At 42.4% G+C, this 12144-nt stretch overlaps 1 protein-coding gene across 1 annotated transcript in view; it reads right to left on the bottom strand.

The window, feature by feature from the left end:
• madd (MAP-kinase activating death domain) overlaps positions 1 to 12144 on the bottom strand; it is a 56187-nt gene that overhangs the window by 2696 nt on the left and 41347 nt on the right. The window contains 15 exon segments of the mRNA XM_055154584.1: positions 240 to 286; positions 2104 to 2173; positions 4618 to 4710; positions 4712 to 4725; positions 5443 to 5515; positions 5594 to 5758; positions 6023 to 6130; positions 6204 to 6314; positions 6404 to 6509; positions 6800 to 6920; positions 7400 to 7462; positions 8824 to 8941; positions 9553 to 9708; positions 9815 to 9898; positions 10267 to 10370. Of these exon segments, the coding sequence (XP_055010559.1) occupies positions 240 to 286; positions 2104 to 2173; positions 4618 to 4710; positions 4712 to 4725; positions 5443 to 5515; positions 5594 to 5758; positions 6023 to 6130; positions 6204 to 6314; positions 6404 to 6509; positions 6800 to 6920; positions 7400 to 7462; positions 8824 to 8941; positions 9553 to 9708; positions 9815 to 9898; positions 10267 to 10370 (1433 nt within the window).

Here is a 12144-nt window from a genome sequence, read left to right as displayed (position 1 = left end):
GGGGCCCCAGTGTTGAATAGTGAGCGAGCCAGACACTGTCGTGCACAGAGCCAACTCAATTTGGCCCTTTAATATTCATTTTGGAAATCCAAGTTTTAAACTAATCTTAATTATCACTCACTCCACTGAGAGATATTTGATCCACTCATTTTCAGGCATCTTGGCATATCACACTTTAAACACAACTGAAGTGTCTTGACTCCAGTCACTGCTGGAGTGAAGCCTGCGGGAGTACTCACCATGGGCGTCTTGTACTTGTGGATCACCACTTCTTTAGTTTCAGGAACTATTTGGTGCAAGAGACAGAACAGAGAATTCAAAGGCAGCAGAAACACGGGTGAGTCACAGGGTTAGCACAAGAGGGACATAGACACAAGAGCCGTGAGACACGTCCACTCCCCTGTCCCACTAACACTGCACACAAACATTCCTCTCTCTGTGTTTGGAGATCAGACAGTGTCCCACTAATGTTTCCATCAAACACACATCCACTGAAGGCATCAGATCACATCCTTTCACCCGGAAGGCACAGTTAGGCCCTTTGAGCTACCACTGCTAGCACCCTCAGTGACTTTTCATTAGTAACCGTGAACCCAAAGCCCAGATGAGCAGCGGGCCAGGGGGCAGCACAGGAGACACAGGACGACCGCCCCACTGACCGCGGCATCTGGGCTTTTTTGGAAGAGCAGATGATTGAGTGGAGAGAGAGAAAGCGAGAGGGTGGAGGGGGGACAAAGTAAAGGTGATGGTGATGGGGGGGTGAGTGTGCACGGACAGAGGGAGGAGAAGAAGAAAGGTGGCGACACTTTACCTGCTGGAGAATGAAGGTTTTCATAGTGGCAAAGATGAGGGCAACATTACAAAAAGCAGCACAGAGACGCAGCAGTAACCCAGCCGACCACTACACTACTACTACTACTGCAACTACTACTACAACTACTACGACTACTCTACTGACCTGAGCTTACACTGAGGAAACTACTACTACTCTTTTTGTGAGACTTCTGTCTAGTAAGATTCAGAATGTAAACAGATATTGCCCAATTTCAAAATGATAAGAGAAAATTATAAAAAAAAAAATAATAAAAAAAAAGCCCATTTTGAAAATTTGAGTACATAAGTGTCCAACTAACAACAAAAAAAGGTCATGTAAACCAATAAGTCTATAATAAATATCTGGACATATCTGGAAATGGACCAGCCAACAGGTAATGGGGGCCGTCTGTGTAGATACTCCCTCTGACAACAGAGGGAGGCATGGGAGGGTCTCAACAGAAAGCACACACTTGGGTTTGCAGAAGTACATTTTCCTTTCATTTTTTCCATAGACTTTTGGAAAAAATCTGATATAAAGAGCTTAAAGGCAAAGGTTAATCAGCTACATGTTAACTAATCTCCATAGTGCAGCTGTTTTACACCAAAAAGCACACTTAAGACACAAGTTTACACAAACTGTTTGAATAAGCTTTCATACAGTTTCAAAAACAGATTTGATATAAAATGTCTTGTGGTGATTAGCACATGGCTGATTAGCCCTGAGCAAGCTTTCAAACTGTTTTATTTTTCATGGGGAAAAATAAAAGTGAAATGTACTTGTGGCAGGAGGGTGTGTGGTCACTGTTGAGCCCCACACACACAGAGGTGGGTAGTGCTCATGAACACTCAAGTGATTCAATGTCATTTATGAACATGAAAAACACTATTTAAACATGTTTTGATCAGTACTCCAGTAAGAGCACAGTGAAAAACTCTTCCTACTACAAGTACAACAACACAAGGTTAATGTTGACATGAGAACATCATTGAAACATTTCAGTTTCACGTTCCTCACCTCGTTCTATGCCAGGTAACAGCACTCTTATTGAACTCCTCTACCCACCTCTGCACTCTAGAAATCGGAAAACCTTATACTGGCTCTAAGTGCTCATTGTGTCTCACGTCATCTGTAGTTCATCATTTCCCTCACACTTTGTGACTACACCTCCATATATTAAGCCCACGTGTCTCCTGACCCAGAAGCCCTGATGCCCTGGTCACTGGCTCTTTAGCTGAGTTACTGCTGTGCCGAGTACAGGCCTAGAATCAATAGATGGTTGTAATTACCAAATTCCTCCAGGACAAAGACTCCCTTCACTGTATTGCACTTTTTAATGTGACTCAGCTCTATGAAAACCTAAAAACAAACAAAAAACAAACAAAAACAGGACACAACATTATTAACTCAACAACAGCGATGAAAGAAAACAGTTCATCTTAACAAAGTAACCTGCAGTAAGTGTTGAGCTCTGAGTTGGAAAGGGAAATCAAAGCACTTGACGTGAAATGCAAGCTCTAAGCAGCTAACAGAAGGAGGAGACAGGCTTCCATGGGCATACACATGGGCGGTACTACATGAGGACAATGGGACTGGAGCTACATGAAGACTGAAGGGGGGACATAGTGCAGTGTCCTTTAGCTGTACGGTGCATTAGGGCCCATATGATGCATACATGGAGTTACTAGTTTAGAATGGAAATAAGGAAGAAAAACAAGTGTGCATACAACTCAAACTAAATAAATCATACAAATAAATCATGTGGAAATGAAACAGAATATAGAAATAAAAAGTAACCAAACAGAGAGAAACCAAAAGAGCAAAGTAGATGTGAGAGCTAAAAGCAAACACAGCAGAGGTGGGTACCTTCCGCTCCTTGCAGGGGGAGAAAGCATGGGAGAGAAATGGTTTGGATTATTATCGGACACAAGAGCAAAAACACTCCAGAGGGCGCTCAAAGCACCTGAGCCTCAGACCACAAACAGCTGCCTGACCAATGAGAATCCAGCGCCATAAAAGACCAGGAAGTGATGCTGCTTTCAAGGACATGTGGGACAGTTCTCTCTGAAGGTGCAGCTCATGTGCAGAACATTTCTATTTGTAATTCAGTGTTTAGCCAGTCTGCTTCCATGAAAACAATGTGTAAACATGATCCAATGCTAAACAGTGTGAGCCGGGTTAAGCTGATGTGAGTCTATTCCACTCCACCTTTTTGTTCATTTTGCACAAAGCTTTACATTAGGATGAATGTTTCTTCAGCCATCTGAAGGTTGACGGTTCAAACTCTCCCCAGACCAGTCCATACTACTGTGTCCTAAGGCAATATACTTGGACCAGCACCAACACTAACATAACATATTCCTAGTTGACATGTTCATATGGGTGTAGGGGCTGATGTTGCAGCCTGGATCTGTGGCTGCAGTAGAATCTGAGCACCAGTGTGATGCACTTCGAGAGGCCGCTGAAGCTCTTTATAACACAACCAGATTACAGAGGTACAATAATACACAGATTTACCGGACAAACAACTTAAAGGGTTGTTCAAAACACACTTACAGACTGTGTGTCAGGACTCATCTTGGGCTTACAGGTAAACTGGTGCAGTTCAGCCTATTCACTGCATACACAGAATGAGTGTTGTCCAAATCTGATTTCAGTGACCCAACAGCTTTTGAAAGCAGCATGTGCCCAGTCCTGAGGGCTAACCTCCATGCCTCCTCCTCCTCCAGCAGTCAGCGCAGGCCCCAGTGACTGAACGCAGACAGGCCAGGAGCTACGGCAAACACTACGCTAAGCTCACTGAAGCACTACACTAGGCCGTCTGTGGAGCCAAACAACACTACGCTAAACTCACTCTGAAGCACTAGGCTAACTGTACACTCTGCTAAGCTACCTGTGAAGCCAACCATCATTCGTCTAGGGAAGATAGCCATATCTGCTAGGCTATCAGAGCTCCCTCACTACACTGCATTTAGGAGAACAGCAACTTCAGACATCGACTGTTGTTCCTCGGATTTGATTAACACCTGAATTTACACGGAGTTGGGGTGTAACATGCACCTCTACACTTCCTTCCAAGAACATACAGAAAACAGACAGTATAGAATATAATAAACAATTAACCAGTAACACATCTAGCAATGCATACACCGGTGGTTTTGTTTCAATGATTGAAATGGGTCAAATTGGCATGGCTGATTAACATTATGGACCTGTATTAGTTCTAGTGCACAAGTCTCCATGTACCACAAAAGTGAAATGCAATAAGCATAAGTATAGACCAAATGGAAGATAAACCCTGGTGAGTAAATACAGAAACATGACTGTGTCGCTCTCCTGCTGTTGCAGATTCACATCACAAGCTCTACAACTAAACTATGCAGATGTGAGGACAACGCATGGCCATGTTGACGGGTCCAAACTTGAGTCAAAGTTGCTATGAGAAGCCAATTATTAATGAAAAGTCTTAGCTCAAGGTTTCGGTCTTACCACTGCAGGCAGCACACACCCAGCTCCACGTCCTCCCACACAGAAGAGACACGGAGAGCACCACAGATGTCCACAGACAGCATGTGTGTGGGGGGGGACATGCACGCAGACGCACACCAACTCAAAAGACGGGTTAAAGAAGCAAAGCCAAAGGGGAAATGTTCCTAAACTGCTGTGGGGACCGCCCTGGTTTAGAGGGAGATTTCTGGTTGTGGGTGTGGGGGGCATGGGAGGGGGGCTGACACAATGGAGATGGTCGGGTGACACAGGAGAGATGGGTGCTCATGCCACAGTGGAGGGGGGAGGGGTCTTACCTGACTGTGCATAAACTTAAGGTTGATTCCCTCCAGAGTGACCTGCAGCAGCCCGCCCTCCCCAGTCTTCATGTCCTGCACTGGGAACTCCCCCTCCCAGCTCAGGGCCTGGACATCACACAGCACAAACAATGGAAGTGTGCTTTTAGTGGACTTAAAAGGGCTGTAAATGATTTTCCAAGTAAACACATGTGGAAAAACAGAAGTAGCTCATTTTAAATGATGTGCAGTAGTACAAACCTATTCCTTACATTCCAAGACATGATGAGTTACACTTTTCACACTTGTGTCAGCATGCTAACTAGCATGCTAAAAGCACATTTGTCTTATTTCCTTTTCACGGATGAAAATGCTTTATAATTAGCTGCAGAAAGCAGTCTCCTTTTGATGTAAATCACCAAAAACAATAATCACTAAGAAAATGTGAATGCAAACTCAAAGTCAACAAACCATTTAAATAATATAAATGATGTTATAATAGTTTAACTAGACACTAACTAGGTGTCTTCATTTGTTTTTGATTAGTTCGTTTACATGCTTGGCATTTTATAGTTTGTCTTGAAGTATGTGTTACACTTATTTAACATAGAAGAAAAAATATATGAATACCCCATTGCATGAATGTTTTGTTCTGTTGTTTTAAATGAATAACAATTATAATCGTTACTATAACAGTTAAATGGCATTTGTTCCTCAAACTGTCGTCTTCTTCATTAATCTGTAATCTATTGCACTCTATATTACTGCATTACATTTGCTAACCCATGCATTCCCATAAAAAAGAACAAATGAATGATTGTGTAAAGAGGCAAGAGTGGAGCAGACCTGGTTTGATGCTCTGCTGTCTGGCGGCAGCTCTCTCCATACTGTCTTTGACGCAGTAGTAGAGCTCCCGACACTAGAGACACACAACATGATCAGGTGAGTGATTCTGAGTGAGTCCATGAGCTCAAGTGGAGTGAGGGGTACAGAGCACCTTTTTGGTGTAGAACTTGTTGAGCTGTGTCTCCTGGCCGTTACGTCTCCACAGACACAGGACCTTGGTCTTGGGGCAGTAGGTCATGTTGATGAGCTTCTCGTACCACCAGCGCTCATATACAGTGCCAATGTTACTACGCAGGACAATGCAGTCATCACACACCTGAAAAAACACACACAGCAGGTGTAAGGAAGAGTGAGGTGAACATGTTAACTCATCATAGAGCATAGGCTGCTTTTCTCATTTCAGAAAAAGAAACAGACAAGCAGAGGAAGTGACAGACAAACCAGAGAGGGTGCGAAGGTCCTTATTTATCAAGGGTTCAAATAATGAACAGCACCATTATATACACCTGAAATGTTCTATTTTATTGATTCTGTCGTATGGCTGCAGTACAGAATAGTTTCTTTGTAAGCAGACGCCTACCTCCATGAAAAAGATATCTCCTTTGTTGTCAGTGCCAGCATGAACCACAAAGGTTTGCTTTTTGATATGTCGGCTTCCACAGGGCCTGATAGACAGCTCACGGCCATTCTGCAAACACACACATTACAATGATCAGAAACAGTCCAACACATGTTATCAGCACATACAAGTGTGGATGTACCATTTGGCCCAGTTTGTCCAGTATCTCATTGATCTCTTGGCTGTATGTGAGACCGATGTGGGACTTGCCCATTAAGCGTCTCACTTTCTTCCTGATGTCGTTTTTGTTCACCTGCACACGCAAACACACACACACACAGGGGGTAAGCATGTGTAGATGAGTAGAAAAAACTGATGACGTTAAAGGAGAGGTACACGTACTTTGAGCATGAGCATGTATGCGATCATGTTGTGCAGCAGAGTGGCCAGGAGTCGGTCCTCATCGTCCTCCAGACGTTTGCGCTCGTGTTCTCCCAGAGACAGGTACCTGTGAACACAGCACACACACTAGTTCAACTGAATTGGTAACAAATCATCATTCTATTCTATTCAGGAGCATACTAAGATACAAAGATGAATTAAATCACAGTAATATGCTCTGTTTTTTTGCCAGTAGAGGGCAATATACATAATCCAAGAAGTGAATTATATTTTGTACATACATATTACATTTAATGCCACAAAAGAATGTGTTCTAACAATATTTTCAAATATCCTGTGAAGAGCAGAGAGTTAAAGTGTATTTTGTTATTGCTCTGTGCAGTTAATGAGTTGTACCTCTCAATCATCTCGTGCGGGCCCTGGTCCATGCCCATGCCCTCCCGCTCCAGCATGACCGCATCCAGGAAGGCATCCTCCCAGAACTGCATCTGGTCCCACAGAGTGGAGCGCTCTTTACCTGCACACCAGTCACACTTTAGCTCTCCATATGACTATTCTAATACCAGAGATACTTACTCAAAAATGTTCATACGAAAATATTACTCAAAAATGTATGAACATTTTTAAGTAATATTTTCGTTATCAGTAGCAGTGTAATGTTATTACAGGTGTATTATCTGGATTGTTTAAAAACAAGGTACTTTTTTTAGAAAATGGTAACAATATAATAAACTTAATTTTATAAATTAGATTATGGTTTTGTTTGTCATTTGGCAGCATTTTCCTAATATAATTATTTGTCCTTTTCCAAATGAACAGTTCTCCTACAGAAGCTCTAGCTCTAGAAATGTTAGTGTTTGAGGTTAGTAGCAGAGGCAAATTCTAAAAGAGCCCAGCGAAGAGTGTAAGATACTCTGACACAGACCCACATAGCACCACAGCAGCTTCAGTACAACACACTCACACACAGGAAAAGGGCAAAGAGATTAGCCCTACTTAGAGAAAAGGTTTCCATGGCAGCATCCTCCAGTTGATCCCAAACGGAGCTCTTATCACGGCCTGAAGCGGGTCCCGCAGGAGCAGTGGAGACAGAGGGTTAGGTCAGCAGGGCCACAGGGTTTAGTCACAACAGCCAACGACACAGAGACAAACACGATACAACAAACAATACAACAACACGACAACACACCATACCCAGGTTAATGACACATGACACAAAGACAGTATTACACAGGGTTATTGGAGAAGAAGATTACAATTGAGAAGAACAGAATAGTTCAAGATCCCAGTTATAACCAGGGCTGAGAAGCTCAAGGGTGGAAGTGACATTTGGGGTAAAATATATAGCCAGTAGAAGTTTATTAAGAGTGCCAAAACACAATATTGCAGTGACATTTAGAAACTAATTTTTAACTATTGTTGACATTAGTTTTACCTAGCATCTTGAGTATTATGTAAACACTTCTAATGAATGAATACATGATATTCATATATAGCCTTAGACGCAATAATTTTTTCCCCTTTAACTAAAATGTCACTTCTGTCCTTCATATCCTCCAGCCTCCACATGATGAGCTCAGTATTGTATAAATTAGGAATGGGCATTCAATGAAATTTTCTTAATCGATCGTCGGAAGAATTAACGATCGATTATCGATTAATCATTAACGTTTTTATATTAAAATGATCATCGTTATTATTACTATCTGCACTACTAATCTGCATAAATAAATTCAACTTTATGACATATAAACCGTAACCACTATAGAGCCACATCAGCTGTTTGACATTATAATGTGTTTAATTCAGTTTTGCGCAACTTTCACAGAAATGAAACTTAAAACCGCATCGCTAATTTGCATAAACTCAGCGAAGATAAAACTACAGCTCTTGTGTTGCTGATGCGGTCAATTTCTGTTAGATTAAAAGACATGACTCAGTGGAGTACAGGTTAGTGTGACCATATTTGTGTTTGTCAAAACCAGGACACCGTAAGGGGGGAGGGAGGTGGGGACTCGTCATCGACATTGCGCGACTCTCACCTGGTAAAGCTTTTTCCCACTGGACACCGAAACATATGTTCCCGCTTTATACACTGTGCACATGGACTCACACTTGTCCCGAACGCAACGGAAAGCATGGAATTTCTTGTACAAATCATCGTTAAATACGCATTTGTGCTTTGGTACGCTGCAGACTGACCAACTGTTTGTGTTTGCTCGCTCCTTCTGAGTGCAGAGACACACATGTACGGACCCCTGTTTGGTCACGCTACGCACAGAAACCTACATTCGGTTTGTCGATTAAAATTAACGTAATCGATGAAATTCTTAATGATCATTTATCGATTAATCATGCCCATCCCTAGTATAAATATTACAGATTCAAGTGGTGGTTTGGAGATGGTTGCACACACATACCCAGCAGTCCCTCACACAGGTAGATTCTCATACTGATGTCCTCCAGGGGCTGGGGGGGCCCCTTCCCCATAGCAGACAGATGATCTCTGGCCCCTGGCTTCAGTGTGTGGGTCCTCCCCTGTGGTAAAACGCAAACATTTACAATCACAGGGCTATTAAATCATTCACATATACATAGGAGTGGACAATATGGCAAACTAGAATGCAGTTTAAGTGCTTTATTCACTCTCTTCACGTTTATAGAACTTTATATTCATTTGCTTTGAATGATTTTGCTAAAAATCTAGCAGATGTAATTTCTCATTTGACTTCCTCCAAACCATAGTTGGACATGGGAAGCAGATGCAAAGTAAGGAAGTATTTCATTTCATTATCTGTCAACTATCTCAAGTTAGATTGTCTAATTTACACTTGTTATGTGACAAGTAAAAACACCTTTCAGCACCTTTAATGCATTGGTTAAACTGTTTCATGTGTGTAAATTGCCGCAACACTTTTGCATGTGTGTTTGTATTACTGATGATAGAGAGGGATTCCAGAGTTACTTTAAAAAACAAAAAAAACAAACGTTTCATCTTCACCTTTTCGTCTGGCACGAGCCTGATGTAAAGCATAAATATAACTATCCTTCCAAACAAGGTAATAATTTGAAAAAAAATTTAGAAAAGTTGTCTTATGCACTTTAAAATGTTTAATAAAGAAGATGTGTGTGCAGAGAGGTGCACTCACAAAGACGGCGCTGGTGGCGGGGTTGGTCTCGATCTCACTGTCTGAGAGCGTGCCTCTAGACTGGGTGAGGTGAGCCGCCGTCCTGCCCAGCCCGTCTCCTGCTGTGCTGCTCAGGTCACTGTCTGCTCCAAGAGTCTCTCCAGAGCTGTTACTGATCTGTACAGCAAACACACACACACGTTTGAGAGAGGAGCTCTCTGGGTGCGTTACACATATGAGGATGCAGGGGGAGCAGACACAGAGTGAGTTGGCTGTGCCCTACCACTGTGCTGGCCTCAGAGTCCTGGCTCGTGCTCCGGGTCAGAATGGGAGGCTCAGAGCTGGTCACTGACTCACTGTCACTCTTCTGCAAAAGAAACATGCAACTATTTATTTCTCCTACATTTTTTAAAGAGAGCGGGGTTGGGCAATATGCTAAAGTTCATATTACACATTTTTTAAGAGTCTAGATTACATACACTGATGTACTTAAAAAGCTCCACCTGTAACTCTCTCTTGTATGAAAGAGGCTAACCAATAGGAGGAAGGGTGGAGAAAAATGTTTGAGCAGACTGCTGGGTTAAACAGAATTAGTGAAATTTGACCATAATAGCTCATTATCAAATAAGTCAGAAACGATAAAACTTTATTTATCTTCCTTTGGCCCAGTGCTGTCCCCTCTAAAACACACTGTATATCAAACAGATAAACGTAGAAAATGTTTGAAGGACAAACCTGAGATCCAGACATGACGCTGAGCCCACTATCAGAACTCATCTGGGACTTCTTCTCCTCTGCATCTGCCACCAGGGGGCGCTGTTGCTTGCCTCCCTCAGACCCTGAGGGCACACGTGATAATAAGACTGTGTTTTGCACTGGCTGTACTGTAGCTTACCTTACGGAGTCGCTACACAGCATTGCACTACAATCTAAAGAGCACATCTGATGCTGGAGTTTTCAAGCTAAGCCAGATTACCATCAATAGAATGCTGACAGAAGAACAGATTTGCGTCAGGTAGGTTCAAGAATACATAAACCATTTTAAAACCAGACATAGAAGTGACACAGGGGCAAGCAGAGAGTGCGGTAATAAGTGCCATCAAATCGAGGAGTTACAAATGAAACTGAGCAGGAGCGTGATACGTCTGAGTCAAGGCTGCGTGTGGCCCGGGTAACACCAGAGAACACAGGACGACAGCACACAGGCAGTTAGGCATGCACACAAACTCAGTCAGGAGCACGGAGAACTAGTGTTAATGCCATTCAACAGGATTTCATTATCAAGTAGAAGACGCTCGCTTTCCCCATAATGCAAACAACTCCCAGAAAACAGGGCACCAACATCTTTGTAACCTTGGCCAAGTCACTTCAAACAGGAAAAAATTTAGTAAGAAAGGGCAGCAGTTTTTGTATTTGGTGGTTTATAGCGATATGTAAAGAAAAAAAAAAAAAAGCCATAGTGAATGAGTTAGTCCAACATCGTGTCAAAAAAAAAAGTTCAAGTAGCATATAGTGAATATGTACAGGACCACATGTTCGAACAAAGAATACTTATCAGCTTTAGTATACTTTAATAGAAAGTGTGTTTAGGGTTCAAAATCTAATGAATATGTTGAGAAAGAGCAAAAATGTTGAAGTAAAAAACGGGGTGGAGAGAGAGCAAAAGGTACACCCCAAATTTTTACTTTCTTGGTGTGTGCAAAGTCTCTTACTCTGTGGTTTTTCCATAGCTTTTTGCTTATCCTGGTGCTTGCTCCACAATTCTACCCAAGATGCATTGCAAGCAAGGAGAGAAAGACAGAGAGAGAGTCAGAGAGCTGGTTGAAAAGGCATGTATGGTGGGTGAGCATTTAAACCAAACAAAACAAACTGAGCATTGAGAAACTGTTACTGAGGAGGAGGGATGGTTCATATGTCTCTGTGTGGCTGAGATTCGATGGACCACAACAGTGGGCGGGCACTTCTGCTTCCAAAATTGCATTTATTTTTCCCATAGACTTTGAAAAAAGTTTAAGTGTTGAGGGCTAATCAGCTCTGGAGTAACTTGTGACCAAAGACATATTTTGTTTAATAAAACTATAAAACAACAGTTATGAATGCAAATATGATTCTAAGAATCCTGCCTTAAGCACTGAGTGATTCCCTGCAGACAAACTGGCGATCACTCAGGATTCACAGAATCATAGTTACAGCCATAACATTCACCCTCTGGTTAGAAATAGAAGACATTTAAACATTAAAAATGTTATGGTCATTAGTGACCCCATAGCTAGTGTGCCTTTAAACTGAAATCCAAATTGCTCAGGAAGTCAATGCTGAAAGCAGAGGTGGGCGGGCATTGTTGAGCTCCATGTGGATTACAAAAACAATTTCATGTAAACAAGCTGCTAAGGTAAGAGTAGAACCCAGCCACACTCTCCAAAGCCCTGCAGAGTCACACAGGGTGGAAAATGACATGTGTGTGGCTCTGCACAGCAGTAGCTCGGAGGAGGAGATGGTTCAGAAAACAGCATGGGATGGCTTTGAAAGGCCGACCAGCCCGCCGTGGGTGAGATGGAGCAGTTGCAGAAGCTAGGATGCAAGTCTCACAGCATTCTGTAGAATTGAAGGTGC

The sequence above is a fragment of the Boleophthalmus pectinirostris genome, unplaced genomic scaffold, assembly GCF_026225935.1.
Source record: "Boleophthalmus pectinirostris isolate CB_2022bp ecotype Guang Dong unplaced genomic scaffold, ASM2622593v1 HiC_scaffold_19, whole genome shotgun sequence".
NCBI lineage: Eukaryota > Metazoa > Chordata > Actinopteri > Gobiiformes > Gobiidae > Boleophthalmus > Boleophthalmus pectinirostris.
Note: the sequence above shows the minus strand (reverse complement) of the source record. Positions and strands in the feature narration are given on the sequence as shown.